We start from the raw sequence: 27,910 nt of genomic DNA on the forward strand, positions 1-27,910 counted from the left end.
TGAGGAATGTTTCTGACACCTAGACCTAGAGAATTTAGTTTGAGCAAGTCATCATACTTACATTTAGAATGTGGCAGATGCATGTGCATGTATATTACATAATCCATACACTAAAATATGTACGGTGTATACTGTTAATACCTATGTGTGTCCTTTTTAATAAGCAAATGTAGCTTCTATAAAGGGCAACAACTGTGTACACAGACACTCACTTAGATATTATACACATAGCTCGTGTCATCTCCATAGAATAGCTTCACAGAAAGAAATGGCAAACATGAGCCAGAGAACAACATGCTCAATGCCAAGCATCGGCTAAGAGGGCCAAAGCTTTGGCTTGAACTGGTGTTTTTGATTCAGAACCACGCCTAATACTGCTCTAGTGGGGGAAATTCTCACTGCAATGTTCCAGCTACTAGTTTAAAGGCCACTACTGCAGCAAATGAGTCCTTCCTAATACCCTTTTATTAATACATATGTGGTAGGTATGACCCCGTGTTCTGAAATTGTATGGTAATGATGGTATGTGTTTGTGTGTGTGTGTGTGTGTGTGTGTCTGAGTGTACTGTACTGTCACTTCTCTCTGATAAAAGCAGTCGTGCTGCAGTCTTGTCACAGCGTTGGGAGAGTAAGCAGCTTAAGATGTTTCAACTCAGCGCGAGTCATTCACAAATAAAGTCACGAAATAGCAAAAAGTTCTGGAGTTTACTTCAACAAAGAGCAGAAATTTCCAACATTCTGGGGCAGTGGGATTTTTGTGCACAGATAAAGCCTAGTGCCAGACAAAAGGGATTTTCAGCTGTGAATCCTAACAGGCTAAAGCTAATCTCTGTGTGAAAAGTGTTTTGCTGAGGTTTGAACTTAAAATATGTTCATGTAGCGATATTAAATAATCATTTCTTTATCTAACAGAGTACTGAGCAGAATCAGAGACTCCGTTTTTGGTTCATTTCCTGTCACAATAACCATCAGGTGTGAGTTAATAATGTCTCCATACTTCAACTCTGAAAACACAACTCAGCACTGTGGGTGTGAAAGGATGTGGAGCTGTCGCACCACTGCTCAGTAACAAAGGAAATAGACGAAAATTTCCAAATCGAACAAAAACTGCCCTAGGCCACAGAAACTCTCTGTATTTATACACACTTTTAACCTTTTATGAACCACACACGTAGCACTTTTTCATAAGCACCTTTTCCAAGATATTTTTAAGTTTTTTTATTAATACTGGGAAATAAAATTTGAAGTTTCCCATCTATAAATACAATCTTATTGACAGTGCTCTCTGTACCTTTATCCATCAGAATATACAGTTCATAATAACACATTGTACCATTTCAAATTAACTTAAGTTTAAGCACACTGCATTTGGTAAGTGAACAAAAAGACAAGCTAATCCTCATTAAAATGAAATATTAAGTGCTGAAAAGTGAATAGACTAAGGCTGATACAGTTCAGAAGTATTAGAATTGGTCTGATGAGAACTAGGAGGGTTACATCCACTTAACCATATTAGTCCATAGATTAGTCCAGAGTTGGAATACCTGATGAATACACGGAGGTGGCATAAAGACTCACTCAAATATTGCTCATTGTACATTACAGGCCAGTATGCCACACCTGCATCTTAAATGTTTGCTGTTTGGTGACTTCCTAAGGTACTTCTTAAGGTATTTAACGTTGGTGTTATGGTCAGGAAGTCAGTAGAATATCCTGAAGATTTGACGGAACGTTGAGGCAGTTTCCTTGAAGGTGACGAGGCAAGCCAACAGTGTCTGGCTACAATATATGGCTCAGAACATCCAGTGTGACGGACAGTCCAGTGGTTGTGATTGATTTGAGTGTCCTCAGCAGCATAATAGATGTCCTTTAATGCCATTTAAACCAGGCACATGAGACCAGCACCTTAGAAAGGAAGAGCCTACACGCAGCCAGGTTTCCTCTTTGTAGGCTGCCTACTTTCACTAGGATTACTACCTGGGTATATAAGTCTACTAATAAGGAAAACAAACAGTACGAAAAAGAATACGAGTATTACATGGGCGATATCACCTAAGTAGGTTGCAGTGGTGCTGAAGAAATATTACCCACCTAAAAATACAAATTCAAGTGCAACTGAATGCTTATCACACCGTATAAGTAAAGTATAGAATAAAGGAGTCCTCCAGTCGAGAAGGCCATAAATGAAAATACACCAGACTAGAAAGGTCTGGGCTCAGAAGCTGTGCATGGTTTTTGTTGGTTCTTTGTTCTTGTCGCTGTGTACCTTCTTAAAAGTCTGTGTTTTGAGGCAAGGGGTGAAAGAGATGAGTTCTAGCTGTCCTCTATGAGTTTGACCAAGTTGTCCCTCAGCTCAGTCAGCTCAAAGATCTTGCCATCAAGAATTTCCAGCAGAGATTTCAGACTCTTGCGGAAGATCTCCTGTTCCACCTGGCTGGCCTCGATACGCTGCTCTACCTCTGCTAACTGCTCCTCCAGCTCCTTGTTCCGTGAGTCTGTAGCCTGGAGGGAGAATGTAGGTAGATATACAGGGTTAAGTTGGCTGATTTAGAAAAAATGTGGCCTTCAGGGGTACAACGCTTTAATTAGGGGGTCCTGGACATCTGGGTCTCTCTGTATTTCACACCTTGGCTGCCCCCTTAGAGACAACATTCACTGCAAATTAATATAAAGATATTTTATGTAACTTTCAAGTGGTCTTGTCCAGGATGAAAATATCTCCATCCACATGGAATGAGCAGTAACTGATGGTGTAAATGATGTAAATAAGTAACCAAATCTCAACACAGTTGAATGCATATGGGAAGTTTTGGATTGACTCGTGAGACAGCACACTTTACCACTATCATCACCAACTGAGGGAAGGATATTCTGTAAAATGGTGTTCCATCCCTTCATTATTGTTCTAGTGGCTTGTTGGGATCTACATTAAGGTGCATTGAAGCTGTCATGGCAACTTGAGGTGGCCCCAAGGTTTATATCTTCTGTGTTTTATATTGACTTTCAAAAGCTTTAGTATTTTTAATGTTTTCCAATATGTTGTCATAACGTAATGATCACTTTTACAACTACTCATTCATAAAAGTCTCTCCATTACCAGCTACAATTTATGCACACACTTTCTTCACATATTTCCAAGAATAGGAAGCATGCGTCATGGTGTCCCCAAAGTGTTCCTACCTCTAGTTTCCGTTCCAGCACCTCTTTCTGTGACTGCAGCTGCTTAGCGTTTTCCACTTCCTCTCTCAGGCGCTCCATTTCCTGTGAAGGGGAAAAGTCCAGTAGAGTTCAATTGTGAGGATGTGGCAGGTTGTGAAACATGAAGGTGTAATGTAATATTAAAGCTGCTACCTCTTCTTTAGCCTTGAGTGTAGCTTCCAGCTCTTCTATGGTTTGGTTGAGCTCTGTTTTCTGAGATTTGATGACATTGGCTTGACTGCTTTGGCTCTCCAGCTCTGAAACCTGCAGCCCAACAGCCCAAAGTCAAACACAGTTTTGACGAGCAGTGCTTCTCATGCTAAAATTCCACAAATGGCAAGAGTCTCAAAAAGCAGATGAGCATTTCTGCCAACAATTTTTCATACACATCACTCTGACCACACTGCTATTTGGCCAGTTTTCTCTTCGCTCTTAATGACTCCAGTATGATGTTTTTCATTCTTGACTAACATCTGCTTCCTTCAAGGCATGTGAAATGAGCTATGGATTTTTAAGATGGTTAACATGCTTGGAGGAGGACATTAACTGCCTGATTGGGAAGAGGGAAGGAGGGATGGAGCGAGATAATTTTGCTCTGTAGAGATCAGTTCGGTATTGGAGCTTGAACTGATCAGAATGGAACACATTAAAGAAAGTTGTGTCTATAGCAGGATGAAGTATTGGGACAGTCATTCCCAGCATAGACACTGTATATTGAGAGGATGCGGATGAGAGCATTAAAGATTGTAGGGGATCAGAGTCACACTGCAAATAAGATTTTTGTTCTCTTATGCTCTGGTAGACTATATATGTTGATTAAATCAAGAAAGAGAAGACTCTGTAATAGTATTTTTTCCTTACAGCGGTCTACATTTTCAATTAATATTTCCAAATTTTATTGGAAGTTTAATGATGTGTTCATGATGAACTGTATGTACTTTTATATGAAAAAAACTCCACACCTTGAATTCCAATTCATTTAGTCTGAATACTGCTAATGGCAATAAAAGAAATTATATTGACAAATCATGGCACTTTGGGAGCAAACCAATGTTTTTAGGGGAGAGGACATCACTATATCTGTCATGTTTTTTATTGTCAAAAGGAATGATTGAGAAGGTGGATTTACATGGCTTAGTTACTAACTGGAAGATAACCATTCAGCACCACACTGGAATAATTTCCATGGTCAAATATGATGAAAAACTCCCACCCCTTTCTGTCACAGAATGGGATAATTTCCCAGTAGAATGTATCTTAACTACAATAACTGAAAGAGAGAGCTGTTCTTTTGTGACTATCACAAAAGAACACAAGTCAGATGTGTGTTGACAGGTCCTATGTAATATTAGTGTCAGTTTAACTTTTACCATTCCTTTGTACTGTTTTATTTTGTCATCACTCTTCTCACCCTTTTATGAAGCCTCTCTGCCTCCTCTTGGTATGCTGCCAGCTGCTGTTTCCATTGCTTCACATTGGCTGTGGACTCAAGCAGTGCTGCCGTCAGCTTAGCATTGTTGCTCTTCAGTGCCGCTAGCTCAGCCTCCCAGTGCTTGTTGGCGGTTGGACTACAAAGCAAAAACAGCAAAAAAGAAACAATACATCAAAGACAAAAATTGATGATGGAAGTGGCATTGTCTCAGAATTGGCTATAGTCAGTGCCTACACTCTGCTAATTCCCACCCACAGGCTACAACATCCTACCACACAGCGCCTCCTGTCTGCTGAAATGAATCGACAAGCACAAAGTGTTAAACACGTTTTATTATCTTGTGTTATTAAACATGATATAATTTTCACTGATTCTTTTTGTAACTGAAGAACTTCAGACAGGTACAGTCTGTTGAAAACGAGAATCTGTGGGTGGGAACGACAATTGCATTGAAGACTTGGAGCAAGGTTAGAGTAACAAGTAAATTTTGGCTTTCAGTTTACAGAGTACTCTAAATTGTTGTAGACGTTTATGAAAAGATTACACTAAAGACATCTTACATTTTCTATTTTGCTATAGTAAAGTATTACAGGGAAAAGAAGTAAAAAAAAGAACAGATTTTTGAGGTTTTCACAGAACATTGACAATAATCAGTTTAGTGATAAATGGTGCTTACAATTTGAAATTGTGCATGGGGCAATTTAAAACAAAGTAGAAAAGTAGGCTAATTCTGCAATTATGTTGTTGTTTTAGCACCACAGCAGAGAGAGCATTCTTTAACAATGCCTCAGGACAGATAAGAATTTATCTCTCACAAGCTGAGATTTCCTGCTATTTCGATTGTAACTCTGAAAAGAAAAAAGAAAGATATGAGTCTTATAGTTCCTCTGGCAGCACCGAAGCACTATGAGGCCAGAGAAAGAGGCTACTCCAGGCCACATGTAATTACCAAATGCCATTCTAACATAAGTGCTGTTTAATTTGAACTGTCTGTCAAAGTGGCAGTGTGCTTTAGCCACTAGAGCATTTTAAAGAGCATCACAATTAAAGGAGCAGCGTAACAATTCCTGCTGAGTGCAAATCCAGTCCACAGAGTCAATTTTCACAGCTTCAGCACATCCTGATTCTCCATATATGTCGTACTGAATGACATAAGCACTAATAGGTCCAGTTAAAAAAAACTTCCTTCTGTAGTCTTAAAGAAGTGGTGTAGACACAGCGCTACACACAACAATTTAAAATAGTTATGTAAATTATGTAATACAATATTTTGCCTTTACACCAAATCAAACTGGTTGTTAAAAGGCAAATTGGGAACAAACTGCTAATTAATCCCCTTGATTTCAGAGGAACCTGACTGACCACAGACATTTACCTATGTAGCCATGGCACCTGAAAGAAGCAACTGTGCTGGATGTAGTGTTGGTGGTGGGGCTATCAGCAGGTGCTCCCCTGTGTTTTCAGTAGATACCAGTAGATCAGTCCCTCGGATGAGACATAAAATTAAACCTGACTTTCTGAAGTCCTAAATAATCCCAGGACATATCCTTGAAACGAATAGGTTTTTTTCTTTGGATAAATCTATTGTGTTGTGTAAAATAAATAAAATATGCCTATATTTCCACTGTGTAAATAGTGACCCTGAGTTCCTATCGCCACACCTCTTTAAGGAAATCCAAGACAGTAGGTTTGTCCACCCTTTGAAACATTTCATATCAAATCATTCTGAGGGAATTAAAGAGAACTTTGAAATAAGACAGAATTCCCTTTAACTGCAGGAACTAAGGAGAAAAAACTTAAGACAACAAACCATGCCTTGGCTGATCAAAAGGGGAAATTATGCAAATGTGTTGTTACGCAGTTAAAGCTTCCGCTCTGTGAAACAGAAGATAAGTGGGCCATGGGGTTTAGCATATGGGCAGGAATATTGAGATGTTGCCACTGGAGTGGATTACAGCCCACGCAGAAACCCCTCTCTCCTCCTCCTGGGTGAGAGGTTTTTTGTGTTGGGTTTTTTCTCCTCCTCGTTTCTCCTCTCAGCTCTGAGTGTATCACAGGGCTTCTCTAAAGACTCCAGCATGCTACACACCCACGCTGCAGCCCACCACCACCACCACCACGCTAATTCTCTTTATCTCCCACCTCGCCACTGACGTCAGAGCCACCTCTCTGTCACACGCCATTACAACTCACAGCAGCTCCTCGGCCCACTCACCAACACCTACTGAACACACACTCGCTTATATAGCGTCCTCACACCAACAGAGGACAGAACACACTCACACTCAGAGACACAGAGGGAGAGAGAGAGAAATAAGTGAGAAAATGAAGAAGGACCTCATCTGGTAAGTAATCACAATTTTTATCGGAATATCTCAGTAAATCATTTACTCATCTTCCTTGAGCTCATTTTGTAGGCTACATGAAGCTATTTGTGATCAGGTTAATTAAAGGCAGTGCCATTGAATACAATTTTGTTTTGTTTATTCTGCATGATCCTTTACTGTGCATTTTTAAATTTGAGGCACATCACGGAACTGTTTGTAACTCACACAGTTATGTTTAACAACATCCTCCACAAGGGGCGCTATTCAATGTTTTGCATCAGTGACACTGTGTGTCCTTGTTGATCAAGTGCAGTTTTATGTTGAAGTTTCACAACAGAGGCTCTGCTTATTCTTATTAGGTATGAGCTTATATTTGTTTTTCATATCCAGAGTTAATACAGTAATCATGGGTGTGATATGCCAATAACTAATATTTACTGCACTAATATGTATTTTATTCCAGTTTGATTCCTCATCATGAAGACAGTTCACTCTGTAGCTGGACAATAGGAGCCAATAGTAAGTGTGATCATGGGATACAGTGTATAATAATGAAATGCTAGGGTTTGATACAAAATATATATGTTCTACCAAAATACTGTGTTGATACTGTGTAGTAAAAGCTTCATTTTGTTGTATTTTGAGTTCCTCGTGTGTAAAATTTGTGTTTTCTTCTTATTTCAAATCACATGGCTACAATTTATTTATCCATGTACAAACATTATGAGAAATGTGGACATGTTGCTTTAAAATAAATTATACATTTGATCTGATTCTATAAAGTATGAGATTTGAACCAACAACATTCTGTGTGCTGGATCCTACCAGCTACAAACATCCCATTTCAGGGTAAGGAATCACCATTGTAACACGGTTCATGTATAGAATGTTTATTTCTGGATGTACAAAAGCCTTTTTCAGTCAAAATGCTTTGCAGACAGCTCCTTCTGAGAAGTCCTTCATCATTTTTCTCTTCAGATAGTGTACACATACAGAGTATTTGATATTCGTATAAAAGCCATTCACTTTTGAAATGAACTTTGTGGTATCTGTGGACATGTAATCAATTCTGCATCTCCAGAATAAAGTGGCATAAACCGGCAATATGAAATGAGAGATTATATAAATGCCCGTCTTCACCAGTTCAGTGAATTCCCCGAAGCGAGCCATAAATGAATCAATAAACAATCACACTGACCAGTTACATCATTGCCCAGCTGCCTGGCCAAGCACCAGCTCATCATTTACATAGCCAGTTGTGCAGTGCACTCATCCATATCTGTACAAATACACAAGAACACATACATGGCCAAATGTTGTTGGACACCCAGTCATCCAGCAGTTATTCTGAAATGAAGAGTACTAATAGGGAATTTCCCCCCTTTACTGTTGCAACAGCTTCTATCCTAGTAGGGGAGGCTTTACAACAGATGTTGGGACATTGTGAAGATTTAACGGTATTCAGTCACAAGCATAACTGAAGCTGAGTACTAATAATGGATAGTTACAGCACTCCAACTAACCCCAAAGACATTGGATGGTGCTCCATCACTGTGTAGTATGAAGTTCCACTATTCCACAGCCCACTACTAAAGGTTTTATACCCCTCTAATCAACAATTGGCAACGGCCTTGTTAGTGTTAGGCTCATGTGCAGCTGCTCTTGACCATTCCCTTTCATCCCATGTATTTTAAGGGCATCTACAAACATTTAGGAATATAGTGTGTATTTATTGCATCGGCACCAAAAGAACCACCATAATACTACACTGTGCACATGAACAATATCTAAAATCACTGTTTATTCCAGTTTTATCATTCTGCTGTGTGATATTACTCCCCAAACTGACCCTCAAGCTGCACAAGTGTCTGTATTCACCACCCACACACCCAGTGAACAAACTCTGACACACACACACACTGTATCTCAAGTCTGGTGCTGATTTATGCTACTGAGCCCAGTTTCGGTTCTTTGTAAAACTGTGAAAATATGCAAGTGTCTCTTTGCATATCATTCACCAACAGCAGAGACAAAGTAAGTCATTTAGACTGTGTAACGTTCATGTTTATTTTAAGGAGTTATTGTTCTTAAGCCCTTATACAATACTGTACAAATGTTAGAAACCATTTATCTACTTTCCAGTCCAAACAAGTTACTCGTACTTATTCAAAATATGTCTGATGACATTGCAGAGCTTCCAACACCAGGATTTAAAAAATGATTAAAATATAGAGAGAAAATGAGGATCATAACAAACTTGCAATACCTGGTGGATTATCTAAACTATCCCCACCAGATAAACAGTACTTAACTTTCATCTTTAAGAAATCAAAATATCAACAAGTGTGTCTAGCCATCCTTCCACAGTGACAAAAATCCCAATGCTATGGATCTGAAAGGATATGCAGTTGTCAAGATGTTATTAGTGAGAAATGAAAAGCTGTAGATCAAACAAACAATCTGCTGGTGTTTTGAAAATCCAGGCCAGAGCCCAGACCCCAACATTATTGAATGTATTTGGGAATATTGTTGAATTACGTTTTTGCATTGTCCCTGATGCTAAAAAAATAATTGGATATTTAATAAATGAATGGATGTCTGATTTTACACATCACTATTCTACTACAGTTTACTAAAATTGCAAGCCTGTAGAAGTCATAACTTGAATTACAGAAACCTGAGAAATAAATGGGCTGCGATATTTAATCAGTGCAGAAAATAAACCTCTTCTCAGGAATGTTTATACATGCATAATCATTCTTATAATACAGTAAGAAACAGTGCAACAGTCACAAAGTCACAAGAAACAAAGATACTATCCCTTCAGGACTGGAAATACAAACTGCATATAAATACCACAGCAATTAAATGATTATTTCAGTTAAAAATGCTAATGTTGCTAACAGTGAATGGAAGTAACTAGCCACCCTTTGAAAATCTGAAAATGACATCATGCAAATGGGTAGCTACTAGCTTACAGTTATGGTTAGCTACTTTAGCATGTTTAGTCAAACTAATCCTTTGATTTTAATAAAACAGACTCAAAGAATGTCCTTTAAATTGGCTACAACACATTAGAGGAATGCAAGGATTGCAGTCATCAGAGAAATCCAGTACTTAGAAATGTGCATAAAGAAGTGCTGCATTGAAGGAAATCCACCAACATCAAAATACAGCCTGTGTACTTCAGCAAAAACATGAACCCCGACAAAGTGTGCAATGGCTTTTATCAGAAGGAGCAGACCCTTGCTTTAAACACGAGTCTGGAAAAAAACAAGATAAAAATAAGACAATTTTATTCTGAAGAAACAGACCTCAGTCATATTGTGTGACCAATGAGGCATTCCTGAGTCAACGGTTTGACTCATTACACTGGAGGATTACAAACAGATGATGCCTGCATCAACCCAATCAACAAAGTCTGTTCAGTGTAGGGAATGCATCATTTCACTAGGAAAAAAAACTGCATTATTAAAAATACTGGAGGTCCCAATATGAGCCGGGGCCTTATTTTCAAATGGAGAAAAAAAAAAACAAAGGGGGCTGTAACTTCAAATACAAGATGAGAATTCATGGCCTTTAAATAAAATAATACTTAAAAAATGCTGCATCTAATTTCACTCAATGTGAAGACAGCTGAAGATCAACACTGAACTGTGGCACTATTTGGTGGAACTAGACACTTACATTCTAATTTTCTAAATACTTTCTTAACAATTAAAACTAGTTAAGAAAGTATTCCTTTTAAGCTTGTGTTGTAACAATCACAGAAAATATGGTCAATGTGTTCAATCCTATAAATGTATAGTTTCTCAGAGCTTTCAATTGCTGTTGTTATTGACATATCAGTGAGACTCTTCATTGTCAGCATACCACAATTTGTTACTATTAAAAATTTTTTTTAACAGATTTGAATGGAAATTGTGTACTTAATAATGAACAAGTTGATTGAAATATATTTGTAGTTGTTGATGGAACGAAAATCTCTGTGTATTTCAGTCAACAAATATACATTATGTTGAACTGACAGTATATACTGTATATCGTCGCTGTCCAATTAAAAACTACATCATTTTAACAGCTGTCCTTTACATGGTGTGAAAATTTCATGATGAATAGACCAATAGAAATGCTTCAAAATTACTTGGAATAAAATCTGTTTACATTCATTCATTCATTTACTTTAATTGAAATTTAAGAAGGTATTTTTTTCTTCTCCTGTAAAGTTACCATTTTGGGAGATACATATTTATATACATATTCTGATTCTTGTCAATTTTACTAAATGCATATTTGTGGCATGAATAAATTAAGTTATTCATATAATTTTCTTTTTTTCTTTTGAGTGGTGACCATTTGTAATTGCTGTTCATGCAACGCCAAAGAGCTTCTTCAGTAAGGTTTGAAATCCATTGAAAACATGACATTCCACTCAATACACAGAATAGAATAATACAACAGAAACAGAAAGGGGGCTGCCATTACCACTGAAATATCACCTGTAGTTCATTTTTAACATGATAAAAAATGTACAGACAAAAGTGCAATGAATACAAACCATAACTAAGAAATGGATGTCTTTGCCCCATTGCCTTGAATGATCAACTGTTGTCAGTTATTGAGAATGCTGGGTTTAATAGCATGTACTGCGGTCCACATAATGTAATTTTTTTTATTTTCTTAATATATATATATATATATATATATATATATATATATGTGTGTGTGTGTGTGTATGTATGTATTTTTGGTTTTCACTGTGTCCTTTTCTCAGTTTTTCCTTTTTAATCTTCCGAATCACTGTTTTACACTGTTGATCTGGACTATGTGGGTGTCAGGCTGCATGATGATTGACAGAGGTGTTGCCATGGCAACATAAGCACTGGCATTAGAGTACTTTGTAGGTTTTTCTTAGCAGACGTTGGGCCTTGTCTGAGATATAAGATAGTGGATATAAAGTGTTAGTGTTTAAGCAGAAATATGGCAAACATAATTCACACTGTGTTTGGTATATTACAGCCCTGTGGTTAAAGGATTATCTAAAGCGACTGATCACTCAATCAGGACTTACTGCTAGTTTACACACTTTGAAATTGATATGTGGCTTAATTTATAGAGTAGGAAAAACATGATTCTTATTCTACTATTTGCACAAAAGAAAATGAGAATCAATAAAATAAATGGCTTTGAGTTTAGTCAAAAGCCCTTTTTCAAAAGACTCTCAGTTGACTACTAATGTTCTGACTACACAGACTTAACAGAGAAAAGGAACATGTTTACAGGAGCTTTGTAAGCATTATCTGAAGATGGTGTATTATAATATTTAAGTAGTGATCTGGAAGACAGCTGCAGTGTGGGCACAGTATTTGACCAGGGCCACTGCACTATAGTGTCCTCTCATCCCCACATTGTCAGAGCTTTTCAAGTGGCAAGAGAGAGCCAAACCACATTAAGCTGAGATTATGTAAGGTGCATTGCTGCGCTTTCAGAAAACCGTGTTGGGTTGTTGCGCCGGCTCAGCTGAGGTGGACCAGCACACAGAGCCAATCGAGTGGGCGTTGAGGGCTGTGAAAGCTCCTCTCATAGTCACAACTCCAAGCTGTTAGATTAGTGTAGTGCACACTGACGCTGAGGGGTGGGTGCTGAGTGCTGAGGTGGATGCTATGGAGTGGGTGATTGTGGTGGTGTACTTACCTGTGAGCAAGGGTCGGTGTGGTTGGGGACAGATCAGACTGCAGCTCAGAGTTCGGCGATGCATCCGACAGAGTGACATCATCGCCTGTGCCGTTCACTCGGCAGAGGTCAACATTGACCGGAGGGGTCAGAGGTGAGTGAATATCAGCAGGTGATTCCTGGAAACACACCACAATCAGGCTGTTTTATTATATTTAATTTATTTCTTAATAAGTCTTCCTAAGTCACACAGTGCTGCCAAGTCATGTGAAGCTAGCTACTATTACTTTTAGACCGGGACAGAATACTAACTTCTTATCTCTGCATTTTAAGTACAGATTCAGACACTTGAAACCATTCATTCATTGTCTGCAACCACTTATCCAGTTCAGGGTCGCGGTGGGTCCGGAGCCTACCCATAACTACTGGGCGCAAGGCCTTAGCTACCCTGGAGGGGGCAGCAGTCTATCACAGAGTGATACATACCCACACATTCACTCACACCTACGGACACTTTTGAGTCACCAATCCACCTGCCAACGTGTATTTTTGGAGCAAACGTGAAACCAGCCACCATGTACTTTTTAGCTGTCATCAACATCTCCTGAGAGCTCAACACTCTTGCAGGAGAACGCTAAGTCATTTTAGCCTAGAGACATCAGCACTGGTACCCGTCAGGCTGAATTAATCTATTCACATCACGATAAAGCAAAATAATAAAAAAAAGAGACTATTTGAAATTTGATTTTTTCACTGACAGTCACATGAGCAACACAGTCTTGATTCTGCTGTTCGGTTCAGGGAAATCCTCATGCAGTTGTGTCCACACTGATAGCAACAAATACAGAAAATGACTGCAGTGGCAGAGCAATTACTGATTGCGGCCGTCCAGTTGTATAATAACAATGCATTATTTAGGCTTCGGTTTAAGATTAGGAACGACCAAACTGTTTTGAAAATTAATCAACGACTGTGAGGTTTTCACTCACCACCACAACTCTTAATTAATGCAAGTTCTTAACTGCTTCCCGAGCACAAAGCCCCAGGGAGCTGTCTTAGATTCAAAGGGAAAACTAACTCTAGGTATTAGGCTCAATACACAATCATGTAACACAATGTGTTAAAGGCAGTGCAGAGAAGAGACCATAAGGAACCAAAAAGTGTTTGTACCTGAGAGGGAGAGCTCGCCATCTCCATTTTCTCTAAAGACTTTTCTTTGGCTAAACGTGCCGCTTCCTTATACTCCGCAAACTTGTCTGCAAACTGTGGAGAGAAATGAGGTCCAGCTTAGAGTCAGTCAGGTTTGCATTCTTTACATATGTGGACAAATTATAGTACAGAATAATCTAGAACAAAATAACAAATATTTATGTATATATATTATATATTACAGTATATATAGTATATATTATGTAGTCATTGTCTGTAACCGCCTATCCAGTTGAGGGGTGCAGTGGGTCCGGAGCCTAACTGGAATCATTGGGTGCAAGGCAGAAACACATCCTGGAGGGGGCGCCCGTCCTACACAGGGCTACACACACTCACACCTACGGACACTTTTGAGTCGCCAATCCACCTACCAACGTGTGTTTTTGGACCGTGGGACGAATCAGGAGCACCCGTGGACCAATAAAAAACATGCATCTACAAAATATTTACTTTATGGGAGAAGGAAAAACCCCTTAGCTTTCAGAGGAAGTTAATGTAAAACTAATTTGGAGCATATTTATTGGTGCATTTGTCGGGAAGTTTCCACACATTGTAAAGGACGGGTGTATGAATGTGTATGTTGTATGAATGTGTCACATTGCTGCTGTCACATGGCAGACTGGGATTCAGTTCCTGACCCAGGCAACTATACTGCTCTATACCCTTAATGCTACATTCACCTATATCCATAGCATGGTCATAGTTGTAAATCCCTCTGGATTTAAGCATCTGTCAAATGCCCCCAATGCATAAGCTTCCTACTTTTTCAGACAGTTATCCAGCAAAAAAAATAATAGAACACCTGTGTTTACCTATAGATTTCATAGTGCAATTAAACAGTGTTGTACTGTACACTGGATGGATGGATGAATGGATGGATGGATGGAGAAATCTCTGCTTAATCAACAGACAGAGAGCATTTTGGAAATAGTACAGGTTTCTGAAATGACTTCAGTGTACATGGAGACCTTTAGATTCAAACAAAAGAGGGGAGAGTGGGGGAGGGAGGGAGAACTTGGAGAAATGTGACAAAGAGAAAGAGGAGTAGAGCTGGGGAGTGTGAGGGCATGATGTCTTTCTTGCATAAGCCTGATAGTGAGGCCTCAGTGGTTTTCCACCCCCAGTGTATGACAGCGCTTAATCATAATGCAGAGGAGCAAGAGAGAGAGTATGAGAGGGTGAGAAAGAGAGAGAGCGAGGGGAGAGCAGAGGACCACGCAGAAGAAGCCTCCCACGCACTGATGACTGTACAGTTGCTCATTAGGGCACAGTGTGTAGGTGTTCCCCGGCTCAAAGATGCAGAGAGAGCAGGCGAGAGATACAGAGACAGAATGAGAGAGAGAGAGAGTACTGTGGAGAATTCCGCCCACCTTAGACAGATGATGCTCGGAGGAGAAGCCCAAGCCATACACCGTGTTGGCGCGGCTGTCTGCCCACTGGCCGAACTTCTGCGACGTTTTGGTGAAGCTCATGTTGGGGGTGATGGTGCTGTTGATTATAGCCTGAGAAATCACAAAGAACAGCATTTCTCTTCAAAAACCATCACAGAACTTGCAAACGTGAGATCAGCTTCAGAGATAACAGCCTGACAGAAGGTTAACTTCTCTCTACCTTTGGACCTCAGTCTGGTCTTAGCTGGGTCTCTCCGTTAACAAAAACTAAGCCGAGGATTTAGGGTCCAAGAACACTGAACCCATAATTATGATGTTTCTCTATATCTCCCTACGCTGGTAACATGTACCATCACGTTTAAGTGACATGTTTAAAAAAAAGACCATATTATACAATAAATTACATGAAGTTTAAGTTATTTGTATAATTGTATAATGTTGTTTCTATAAAAAAAAATGAACGCTGATCTCCGGCCGTGTTCCAAACTGCACACTGCTGCACTGAATAGTATGTTAAAAATATACCACCCTTAGCAGGGCTTTCTGTAGTGTAGTATTTCAAGTTGCATAGTGTGTTATTTGGGACACAGCCTCACTGTCTAACCCTGTTCCACATAATTATAAATGCAGTATTTTACTGCATTATCTACATAGGATTCAGCAAATATGTCATCGTTGTTGCCCCCACCCCCCAATATCAAAACTCAATCCTACACCCTTGTCTCTGTCATGAATAGTGTTACACAGCATTTTCTGTAGACTTCACACCCAGCATACATTACAAAAATACATCAGAGAAACACTCCCTGTGTTGTCAACAAAACCTGACTGCTAGCCTACCCATTAACCTACAGCATAGGCTAGTAAACATTAACCATTTTTAGTGAGGAGAATGGAAAAGAACAACATTCCTGGGTTTTTTTTCTTATTTTTTTATTCTGGATTTAGAGATAAAATGCCAAACTGAGGTAAGGTGTCTTGAAACGTAGCCAGGTAGCTAACTTCAGTTTTTAGTGTGTTATCTCTCATAACCCACAAGTCATTTCAGTCATTTAAATAAAAAAAATGTCCATGATGACATGATGATTTAAAGACCTTTTCTAGAGTTTTACAGCTGCTGTAAGATCATCAACGTCTAATGAATGACGCTAATGAGAGGGGGATAAAATCAAAATATTATGCCCAATTATACATCCCAAAAGCTGTGTGATATTAGATTAATTATTCTACAAAGGTTTAGGAAGTGAATGTTTTCCTTCCAGAAAATACTACACACAACCACAGGATGTGAAAAACCTGTCTATACAGATTAACATGACATTAATATGACATTTGGCCGTCCATAAGAAAATAAGACATCATGGTGGGATGACACCTAGTCAACTACCTGTTACTATACAGGTAATAAATATTGTCCATCTTTTTATGATCCATAAAGGTATACTGATGATAATTTTATCATTTATCATTGCTAACTTATCATCATATTCCCCACCACTAACTTAGACACAGTTTAAAAGATGAGGCGAGGTCAGATGAGGTGTTAATTCTGCATGAACTGACTGATCCATGAAAGCGTCAACAGGAAGTGAAGGAGACAATCGAGCATGCTCGTGTACTCTTAGGCAATCAATGGCTGTAATATTGATCTTCTCACTGGACACACTCATGCAACTCACAACTCCTACATGAAAGATCATGCTACAGGGATCGATGGAATTCAAGGGGTCTGTGAATGCATATCTCAAAGCAGGAGGCAGTGCTGGAGAAAGAGTTTACTGGCAGGATACTTTAGCAAATGATCTCCCGATAAATCCTTCATCTGCCTCCTCCGACGTTTAAACTGAGTGGGAAGGATCCCAAAAATGGCCCACCATAAACACTTAAGAGCCTCCAATAAATCCTAAGCCAATGCCGCTTTTATTAGACAGTGAAATGTTATCGATGGAATGACCAGCGTTACTGCAACTGAATGTGTTTGTGTGGGTGTGAAACTGAGAGTGACTCCGAGGGTGGGGAGAGAGGGAAAAAGAGGGAGAGCAAAAGGAAGGTAAAACATGGAAGAGTCTAGAGCAAGATGTGTTCCAGTGAAGAAATTAAAGCATCATATTTTGCTCTGCCAACTGCAATAGCTTCACTTTGCAGAAATCAGTTACACTAAAGGGTCTAGTCAACAGATTATGGCCTGGGTAAAGATGCATTATTTGCACCTGTTGCAAGGTTGGACTCCTTCCACTTTAATCTCTTTCTGCAATGTCTCTGTCATTCCTCTGTAAGTGTGTTTTGTGGTGAATTAGGACACTGTTGGCTCTTTGTGTGAAAAATTATAAGAATATTTGAAGCTGCTAGTGAGCAATGAGATGAAAAGGATGTGGAAACCCCCTACTGTTAATGTAATTCACATTGTAATTCTCCACAGCCAGCCATTCTGAGATAACTCTGCAGCACCACTGCATGTGTCTTTATATCAAAATTACTGTACAGCGTTCACTATAGAATTATCTTGCTAATGTGACACCATACCATTAACAAAAAGCATAATAAAAATTCCTGTAGCTGCGATTTCCTGGAAGCGTGGTCAGAAACAGGGAAAGAAAAATGCGAATGTATGCATGTACATCCATGTTTTATATGTAACAGTGTATAAAAGGCTTTCAGATCCACCTACACACATCCGGAAACACAAGACAGAGACGGGCTCCACACAACAGCAGTGCATGCACTCCTGACAGTGGGCATCAGCCTTCCATGTGTTACATGTTATACAATCCTTCAAAGCAGTGGTGGGAAGAGATTTCTCTCTATATCCCTTATTTCCCCCATCCTCCCTCAGATGGAGGAGTAGTTGCCTGTCGTCCTGTTCTACTTCTGCTAGTCCTAAATGTTATGGTTTAGCTTTAGTCACTGAGACACAATAAGTACATTTTAACCATTACAGGTTTATAAGTGTTTTTGTTAAGCAGTACTGACATTGCTGGAGATGAACACTATCATACAATTCAAATGAGATTAGCATTTACACTGTCATCTCATCACTTCCTAATGTAACGCAGACTGTCAAAACCAATGCTAGCTAATGGATCAAGCTAACACTGTCCAGTCTAAATGAGAGCCTAATGGCCAAAGCGCCGCAGTAGCCTAACTAATCGCCTGAACGTCTGGGCAGAGAGTGTGAGCTAATGAGCAGATCGTATTTGCGAAGCAAACCAAGATTGGGACCTTGACACTTTGAGCCTTTTCATGCTCATATGTGGCACTCCGCTAGCTGAATGCTAAGCGGTTAGAACTGATGTTTCTCTTTATTTTCAGATATATTGGGGGGGCAGTGCAGTGCAGAGCAGTGGGGGCTCTAATCGGTGTCCAAACAGGCAGCGGTATAATCAGTTGCTCCAGGCTTGTAATAGCATGGAACTGCACAGTGGGTGGACAGCTCTAAACTGCAGCAGTGGCGCTGACACACTGGATCTTGGAGTGTTACACTGATCTGAGCCCAGTTTTGCAGCATATGAGGTTCTTGAGTCTGTTCTGAAATTGGTAAACAACAGCAGCTCAAACTTAGAAAGGAAGAATAGTTCATTTGTGCCTACATTTAAAAACCAGTACAAAAAATATTTTACTATGTCATTAATAAGAAGAATATTCAGTAAAATGATCTGTAAATCCCTGGTCTGGCACAAAAGCCAGCCTCCTGGCACCGTCTGCAATCGGTCAGTGCCAGTTCAGTTCAGGTCAAGGCTGTAGCCTCCACGAGGGTCTAACCACAGCTTTCTCTACTGGAGTTTCCAGAGGTTATGACAGAATCCATAAATTAAGCACAGGTTGTGGGATGCATATCACAGTTCAAACATCATGGAAGGTATTACACGAGGATGGATTAGTGTAATGTCCTGCTAATGCTGCCTTGCTAATGCTCCATTTGCTATTACTGAAGTACATCTCTTGGCCTCAAGATCAGACTCTTATCCCGTCTCCAGCCCTGACCTCATTCTACTGCCCCAGTCTCACAGAGCAGCTCATAAAGGCCTCATATTTGTGATGTACTTAAAGCTACTTCACGGAATGCGGTACTTAAGATCCAGAGGCACGTTTACAATCTAACATCGCCATACCAAGAGCAGTCGAAGAAATTACTCCGCCAGGGTTCACTGCAGTTAATTCCATTGACATTCAAACAAAACAGACAGATTATTTACAGTTCTGACAGGTCACAAGCTGCTGCTAATCTTACAGTATGTTGCAGTGGGTCTAAAAAATATGCAAGCTGTAGAGCACTTAAAACCACTTCAGTGCACTGGGATAGCTTCACACGTTATTTCTGTCTCTGAAGCCACAAGCTGGGGGACAGAGAATCCTAACACTCAAACACACACGCTGCTGGGGCTATTTTAACCGCTCTGCACTCCTGCTGCAAGAAAGGGCTGGAGACCTGAATGAGTTGCCAGTGGCCTGAACTGCAGTCTTTCATCTGATCGACAAGGTTTATGTGTGCAGACATGCAGTGCGTGAGTGAATGTACGTGTTTTTTGCGCGACAATGAATATGTATGGGTTACGCAGTCGTCGTATCTTGTATTCCGCTCACTGCCATGCGTGTCAGGAGTGAGATTCAAATTCTAATCATGATCACTGCCCTTAAGGGTTTGTGATGCAAGACTGGTGTGCCAAAATAGACCCTATGCGCAATCAATGAAGTGACTTTGGTAAGCATGACGGAGACTGTTGCAATCTAATACAATAGAGTCCTCTCTGGGGCAGCATGTTACATCAAATCCAATTAAGTCAAAGAGTTAAATATGTGAGCCTGGAACCAAATCCATTCTGGACAACATTGCTCGTGTCTCTTGCATGGACCACTAGGTCATAGCATCCTTCATGTATGGCCTATTCAATGACTGAATTTAATGCATTGCACCAAAGGGAAAAAGAACAAATCTCTTGGGGAACATGCTACAGCAATTTCCCGCGTATGTTTTTGTTACTAGGTCAGTTCAGTGCACACAAATCTGTACTCAATCTCAAATCCTGAACTACATATAAAGATATTGTGTTAGTTTAATATGAGAAAAGTGTTTGATTTGGTTCTTTTGGACCAGACCTAATCTCTGTAAAGCTGCACAAAATGTAAAGCATTACCTTTGAGCCATCGAGGCTGATGATTCTGTAGACATTTCTGGTGCTGTCGTAGAAGTAGGAAACAGTAACTGCATGCTTGCTGGTGGGAACCCAGTTCTTCTTGGTGTTGGGGTCAATCTGGAAGACGTGAGCTCGCGTGCTGTAGATTGGCTGCTCCCTGAACGGGACAAAGAAGAAGTGATGAACCTCTTTGTGCCGGAGCACTGTGGTCTCCCCAAAGCCGTTGGGTGAACTCGAGCGACCTGGCAGTCGGATCACCATCTCCTCGGCCTCCATCTTGGTTCAAGAAGGAACCAGAGGAGCTCACCAGGAAATTGGTCCTACCCACCCAGCGAGACACATGGGTGTCCTGCTTTACAAAGCACTAGACCAGCACATTCAAGTTGCTCAGCTGAGATGGAAATGCCAGCTGTTTGGCAGGAGCCAAGAGGAAGGGGGACTAAATATAGTCTGGACGAGGTAATCTGCCATAGCCCCTCCCCTGCTGGCACTGATCTACACCGTCACTCAAGTGCTTCAGTTGTTTACTGTTTTGGTTTTTTCAGGTGCTTTAAATCTTTTGAATATGATTATTTGATCATTCTAGGATCCTAACTGATGAAGGCACAATTGCCTAGTCATTTTAACTTTTGTCTCATGACATAAATAGAAGTTGATATAATTTTTTAAAACAAATGTTGTAATTATAGGGTTATAGTGATATTTATGCCAGTGTACATCAGTGGAATACTTAAAGATTATATGCCAACAATAATTGTAATAGAGTGCTTATAATAGTCATTATAATTGTAAACTATCTAAAATGATCTGCAGCTGGAGCTAATGCTAGTTTTGTATTCCTACAAATACATGGGACTGCTAGAATTTCTAACTAGTATTTTTTATCTTTTCTTGCAAACATTTTGTTATGCTTTTAACAAAACAGCTGTCATGGAATAAGCAGCAAAGTGCATCTTTTATTATTAGGCTTTAGCAGATGGAAGCTGTTCCAGTACCAAACCAAGGCCTATAGTCCATATGACCTAATTCCACAGATAATTCCCTTCCCCCAGTCCCGAGAAAGACTAACACTCAATCCCTACATATACTAATATACAGTGCTGCTTATCAAATCATAGGATCACAAGACAGCGTGTAGTTGGGGGAGGGGGGGTGCTAAAGGAGCTGAGCAGCTGTGAGCTCATACACACAGGCGTTTGTGAGATAGAGTTTGTTGTTCCTATTCCCAGGATGGCTAATCACCATATTCAATTCCATTAGCGTGCTTCTAATCATCTGCCATTGGGCTGATGTTCAGAAGGGTGTACACACTGAGGGGAGATGAGGGAGAGAGAGGCAGAAATAGCTGGGGTGGTTAGAGAGAGAGAGGGGGGGGGGGACAGAAACAAAGAGAGAGAAGCTGCTGCTGGAGCAATGAGCTTGGTGAGATAGGGAAGTGCTTACACTGCACTGGGGGGCTGAAAATCTTTGAAAAACATCAAAGGCACGTTGCATAATTGCCATTAAAATTCAGCAGCAATCACCATACATGGAAAACTGTAGGAGCTCTAAATTCCTAAAGTTGGAGTGGGGGGGTGCATACTGGAATTTTAAATTAACATCACTTGGATTTTTTAGAAATCTCTCAGAATCGCAGTGTCGTTTAGATTTAAAGAGAGTCCTAATTGTAGGGATTTTATTTATTTATTTATGATTCCTACTGTATTCACTAATCCATTTCTTCATTGTGGATCTTTGAATATTACACTCAGCAAGGTCCTTAGAAGAAGATGCCATAAAAGAACCAGTATTGGTTCTCAAAAGGGACCTTTAAAATGATGGTTATATAAAGAAGTACTGCTGCATTTTGCAGATCATTTGAGACTGATTTAAATTGCAGGGGGTGTTTTATCTATAATGGAAAATTTTGGTCTGTGACAGACTGCCAGTTATTATCATAGTAGATGATAGTAGATAGCGGATGTTTAGTATCTAGGTCTAACTCACCTACAAGCAGTTCACAAGCTGTTTATTATTAGGATAACTCCCACATTTTGTAGACTGTAATTTAAATCACAGCTGTTGTGTTTTGAAAATTGTGTTGTATTAAAGTGAGTTCCGTATTAAATCAGTTCATCTTCTAGTCCTGAGTGTGAAGCTTACAGAACCTCAAATTGTAAAGGTTCTGTACAATGTAACAATACCACTGACCCACAGTTTGGCTACGTTAGGGTGACCAGATCTGGGGGCGGGGTGATGAGGTCACGCCCTTCGCTGCCGTTGTTCTTAGCTGAACCTATGTGTGCTTTTAGGTCCTTTACACCTTTATTTGCTACACAAAACATGATAATTTCTTTTTTAATTCATCTGACATTTACATTTACGTTTCGGCATAGCTGCTCGAAATGAGGGTGGGTACATGAGCTTTGTCTGACATAAATAAGGACTACTGACGTGCAGACTGACCAATTAAATGTTTACAGAGAAGGTTATCGACCAATAACGGCAGCTCTACAGTCAGACCGTCCAATCAGAAGATTTTAGGCTACTTCACCACGCCCCCTTCTTACTCAAGCGAACCAATCGGAGTAGGGGAGGGCGGGACTAGTTTGTGAACGAAACGCTTCTTGAAACTCTATATAAACTCTGGAAAAACAAATCCGGAATTTGTGAAATTCCGCCCGGGCATTTTTTCAAGTCTAAAAAAGAGGACATGTCCGGGTAAAAGAGGACGTCTGGTCACCCTAGGCTACATAAATACTGGACTCCTGACTAAATATTCTCACTTTTTTTTTTTGCCTAGAAATCAATGAGCATTTTAAAATGGTATACTTTTTTAAATTGTACAGAGTTAATATACGCAGGCAGAGAGTGACTGACCATGCAGGAGGTTCAGTGTATCGCTAAAGCCACTTCTATCCATTAGCACAATGTAGCAGGCCCTCTCTGCACATACCTCCCTCCAAACCCACTAAGCTTAGTCCGAGCCCACACTGTTTCACCCTTGTGTGTACAATTCCAGGGCTGTTATGTGAATCATATCCCACGTGGGTGGACTGGAGTATTCTTTATGAAGCTTATCACCCGTGTATTAAATTTAGAACAAGCTTCTTGTGCTATGTCTTTCAGCTAGTTCTCAGATTTGCTATTCATTGTAAAAATAGTGTATGAATTTGTGTTGTGATTTAAAGAAACAAGAGTAAGGAATGTGATTAGAGTATGTTGCTAAAAAAAATGGGAAAATGTATTTATGAAAATGTTTTTTTAATTATTATTTGGATCCTTCTTGTAAAGTGAAACTCACAATACACGAGGAATCAGAATGCTTCGTAGTCCCTGAATCAACCTGTTTATGCTGAGTGAACCGTCCTGCACATGGGGGCAGCCATGCTTAAATTAAGTGTACCGTGTTTCCCCGAAAGTAAGACACTGGTATGTCTTATATTGGTAAAAAATGTAGATTTTTGTTTTAACCATAAAATTAACATTTATTAACAACCTGAACAGTATGGTATTCACCATAAAACAGTTTTATAAAAGCAAGTGCCAAGAATGTCTTGTTACAACCGTATCATGACGGTATTTCCATGTATAACATGTAAAACAGTTTAAATATGTTATACTGGAAGATAAAACAGATTTATTCCATGACAACCATGGCCATGCCAATCAGAGCGGCCACCAGCGGCTGCACATGAGGGCACTGAGGCTGGGTGTTGGACCATGGACAACATTACTGCTGCTCCCGCGGCCTCCACATCCCTCCGCTCATTCCGCTCCAGATCCGTCCGCATCCCGCAGTTAATGCAGCAAAAGGTACCGGTACTATGGCTTATATTTTTCCAACGTACAGTTTACTATGTCTCACTTTCGGGGTACGTCTTACATTAGCCGACCCCCCTAAAACCCACACTGCGTCTTACTATCGGGGAAACACGGTAGTAGCAGAACCGCTGACACTTCCAGGCCACTAGGTGTCAGAATAGTTTGATGATAATGTGAGGTGAAAGAATAATTGGACAAATCACCAATGGAGTCACGTTGACGCACGTTCCCTGGCCTCAGTGCTTCCTCAGGGTCTGAAATGAGGGGCTGTGCTCATCTGTATTCAGCTCAGATGAGTGACATTAGCAGTAACTGTCGTGTGATAAAGATCATTTCACACTACTTGCCTCCTACAACCTGCCAGCGTTCAAGGGTAAAAGTGTTCACCCCTGTCTAATAGCCCTCCCATATCTCACTCCTGTCCAGTTCAGACACAAAAAGGACAGTACATCATCACGCTGTAAGGATTAAACTGACACAACATTCACACATGCTCACATATGGGTGGGTTTATCACAGGGGTCTGTCTAATCTTGGCATTAGAATGCATGAAAACAAAACAAATCCTCTAATCGTGGAATTTAAGCAAAGCCCAAAGCCTATGAACGAGGATATGAATGGATGGATTGCTAATGACTTAAAAGCATGTGGCACATTTATATTTGGTAGTAGACTCATGTATTTATATTTGTTTCTTATTCTGTTCAGCTGGAGGCTGATTTGACAGAAGACCCCAGCTGCCCCATATCAATACTAGGGCACAGAAGTGCACACAGCATGGATTTCCTCTTCTAATATCCGTATAAGACTAAACATTTTCCAGTGTAACTCCAAACCATAAGTGCTGGTGGGACACAGACCGACGAATGGGTTTGAAGTAGCACAATCATGACAATTTAATTAAGAAATAAGAGCAGGGGAGTTTTACGTGATGAATATGGCTTAATAAGTGTGAGGGGTTTTCCACCACAATAAAGAGCATTTAATATGGAGGTGATTACTCTGCCAAGAAAACTGAAATGGAATCAATTAAAAGGGTGAAAGCGTAATTACAGATCGTTCTGGAACCAAATCAATTTATATTGTGACACAGGCAAGTCCTTGACCAATGAAAAACCTCTCAGTCACAGTGTGTAGTGATGTGCCGGGATGCTCACAGACTAAGACTGGAAAATATGACAGAAGTCTAGCACCTCATTTATAAACTTAATTGATCGTAAGGTGATGATCTTCAATTAAAATGTATGTAAAAAGAGTCATTTATAAAATGTGGACTGATTGTAAATAGATTAAAAACCGGGGTGGAAATCTCTAACCTGACAGAACAGCAGCATCAGTGTGTTGTAGACATCACAGAGCGCCATTTATTGATTTAAGAGTTTTATGAACAATCATTTTGGGCGGCACAGTGGTAGTGTCGCAGTCACACAGCTCCAGGGACCTGGAGGTTGTGGGTTCGATTCCCGCTCCAGGTGACTGTCTGTGAGGAGTGTAGTGTGTTCTCCCTGTGTCTGCGTGGGTTTCCTCCCACAGTCCAAAAACACACGTTGGTAGGTGGATCGGCGACTTGAAAGTGTCCGTAGGTGTGACTGAATGCGTGTGTGTGTGTGTGTTTCCCTGTGAAGGACTGGCGCCCCCTCCAGGGTGTATTCCTGCCTTGCGCCCAATGATTCCAGGTAGGCTCTGGACCCACCGCGACCCTGAACTGGATAAGCGCTTACAGATAATGAATGAATGAATGAACAATCATTTTGCAAATAGAGAAATTTTTTAAGGTACATTTTTTAAAATTAAATTGTTTACTAATTTTTTGTGATAAAAATGACCTTACCCCTTTCAAAACAACCATTTTAAAATCATCCAACTCAGGCTAGCTCTGCATCTTCTTTATTTAAGAAAAGTGGAGATGACCTGCATGGAGAACTCTACCTTTCTTCTTTATCACTAATCCATAGTCATTTATAAAGATACAATGCTGAGCTGTGGTGTGAAAGTTTTACAGCTGGATAAACCCCAGCACTGATCTTACTGCCAGCACTGAAATAAGAGCTCAAATGAGAGCCAGAACTAACTGGACATTCCTGCGCTGGAACTGAGATCCCACGGATGGAAATAATCTGGTCCATTGTCATGACGCCACAATAGCCATGTCGGCTTGATACCAGAGCTGATTAATTGCTTTAATTAATTGATTCATTCTGGCCGGAGAATTGCATAACACAGTGTAGCACTGGCAACAACATGGATTATGTCAGTGCTACACTCTTCACAAACAGGGTTCTCTATAGAAATGTAAAGGGGTTCTTTGAATTTCAAGAAAAGTGGAGCCACAAAACCTTGTTAGAAAGATTCTTTAAAGAACTGTGTTAACTATTTTAACTGTTAATCAGTCAGATGGTTCTTTGAGTATTCAGGTTTAAAACCTCTTTAATTAAGAACACTGGAGTTAAGGTTTCTGAGTTTACTTGTAGGAAAGCGCCAAAGGTTAATTTGTCATTTTCTTTTAAAACCCACTGGCTTTTGTACAGAATCCCCTAAACATGGTGTTTAAGACTTGTTCACATTTGAGAAAGTTTGTTTTTAATGTCCACATTACTTTAGGATCAGGTTCATTGGCCACAAGTAACTCATCAAATCCAAACATTAAATTAATATAAGGAGACTGATGTGACTTTATCCGTTTTACTGTGTACAGTGTGTAATTTACTCATATTTTCTAGGCTACATACCGACAAACCAGTCTAAATACAAGGCACTTAATTATGATGGATAAAATGTGCACCTTCAAAAATGTGATTTTTGAGGCAATGGGTTCATATAGAGCCAAGGACACTCCAGGACCCACTCTGAATGCTTACAGTAATTTGGAAAATTGGATACTATAGAACTGTAATACTATTTTATACTCTCTCTCTCTCTCTCTCTCTCTCTCTCTCATATGTTATACATAATGTTTGTAAGGTTATAGCACTTTCAAAAGGAATTCAATGAGAATCTTACAGCAAATTAGGGCAATTACTAATGAAGAATATTACAAGCTAATAGACCATAAAATACTGTTAAACAGCACAAAAGCAGTACGGCAGGAGCTTACTACGGCTCTGTTAAACATATTATACACATCATACAGCCCTCTAGTGATCTTACAGTTTCCCCTACTGTATTCCTACAGATCCATTCAGTACGGGCCATGGTAGACAGCACTGGCACAGGAAACTCACCCCATGTTGCTGGTCTTTTTCTGCTGAGAAAAGAAATATCCTGAGAGTGGACGCAGGTCGAGGCTCAGCCACTTTGCTCCGCTATGTGTGTGTGTGTGTGTGTGTGTGTGTGTGTATCTGGACACAGCGAGTGTCCTCTCAGTGCGGTTCTCTGGGTTTTATCAGAGCTGAGAGAGAGAGCTGTCCAGCATTATCTTCTTCATCATATTCATCATCATCAGTCCGAGTCCGGCTCCGACAGCATGTCCCCCCACACAGCGCGGTGATGCTCTGACGCCCGTTCTCGATGAAGCCCACCGCAGCCTTAGAGAAACAGCCCCCGTCATCAAATAAACCCCCAACGCGTGTATTACCACAGTATCCACCCACCGGCTGCGGTCTCACACAGCAGCGAAAGCCGCACCACGATGAACGGAACCCGGAGACAGCTCTTAACGAAGAGGTGAATGAAAACACCTCTGTGTGGGCATGAGGGAGAGGATGAGGAGGAAGATCAGGATGAGTCCTGCTGCCAATCGCTCCT

The 27,910-nt window shown here is 40.2% G+C and overlaps 1 protein-coding gene across 2 annotated transcripts; it reads right to left on the reverse strand.

Moving 5' to 3' along the window:
• Window positions 1-1,113: 1,113 nt before the first annotated feature.
• LOC136678650 (homer protein homolog 1-like) lies at window positions 1,114-27,806 on the reverse strand. Of its 2 annotated transcripts, XM_066656728.1 has the most exons (9): window positions 27,388-27,806; window positions 20,363-20,519; window positions 15,210-15,341; window positions 13,801-13,893; window positions 12,652-12,809; window positions 4,610-4,766; window positions 3,352-3,462; window positions 3,181-3,261; window positions 1,114-2,502 (listed from the first exon to the last, which is right to left on the reverse strand). In XM_066656728.1, the coding sequence occupies exons 1-9, from the start codon at window positions 27,390-27,392 to the stop codon at window positions 2,314-2,316; spliced, it is 1,083 nt and encodes a 360-aa protein (XP_066512825.1). In that variant the 5' UTR covers window positions 27,393-27,806; the 3' UTR covers window positions 1,114-2,313. The 2 variants fall into 2 exon arrangements, with proteins under 2 accessions (XP_066512825.1, XP_066512823.1); XM_066656726.1 differs by lacking the exon at window positions 27,388-27,806 and having other exon boundaries at window positions 20,363-20,638.
• Window positions 27,807-27,910: the final 104 nt, after the last annotated feature.

This window comes from Hoplias malabaricus, chromosome Y, assembly GCF_029633855.1.
Source record: "Hoplias malabaricus isolate fHopMal1 chromosome Y, fHopMal1.hap1, whole genome shotgun sequence".
Classification (NCBI taxonomy): domain Eukaryota; kingdom Metazoa; phylum Chordata; class Actinopteri; order Characiformes; family Erythrinidae; genus Hoplias; species Hoplias malabaricus.

What these genes read in the sequence shown, in the direction of transcription:
- LOC136678650 (XM_066656726.1), bottom strand. Translation starts at nt 20,638, where the DNA reads ATGGAGGCCGAGGAGATGGTGATCCGACTGCCAGGTCGCTCGAGTTCA. An exon ending in CCGAGCATCATCTGTCTAAG is followed by an intron (nt 13,894 to 15,209) that starts GTGGGCGGAATT and finishes TTCTCTCCACAG; the next exon opens with TTTGCAGACAAGTTTGCGGA. An exon ending in CACTCAAGGCTAAAGAAGAG is followed by an intron (nt 3,262 to 3,351) that starts GTAGCAGCTTTA and finishes TCCCCTTCACAG; the next exon opens with GAAATGGAGCGCCTGAGAGA.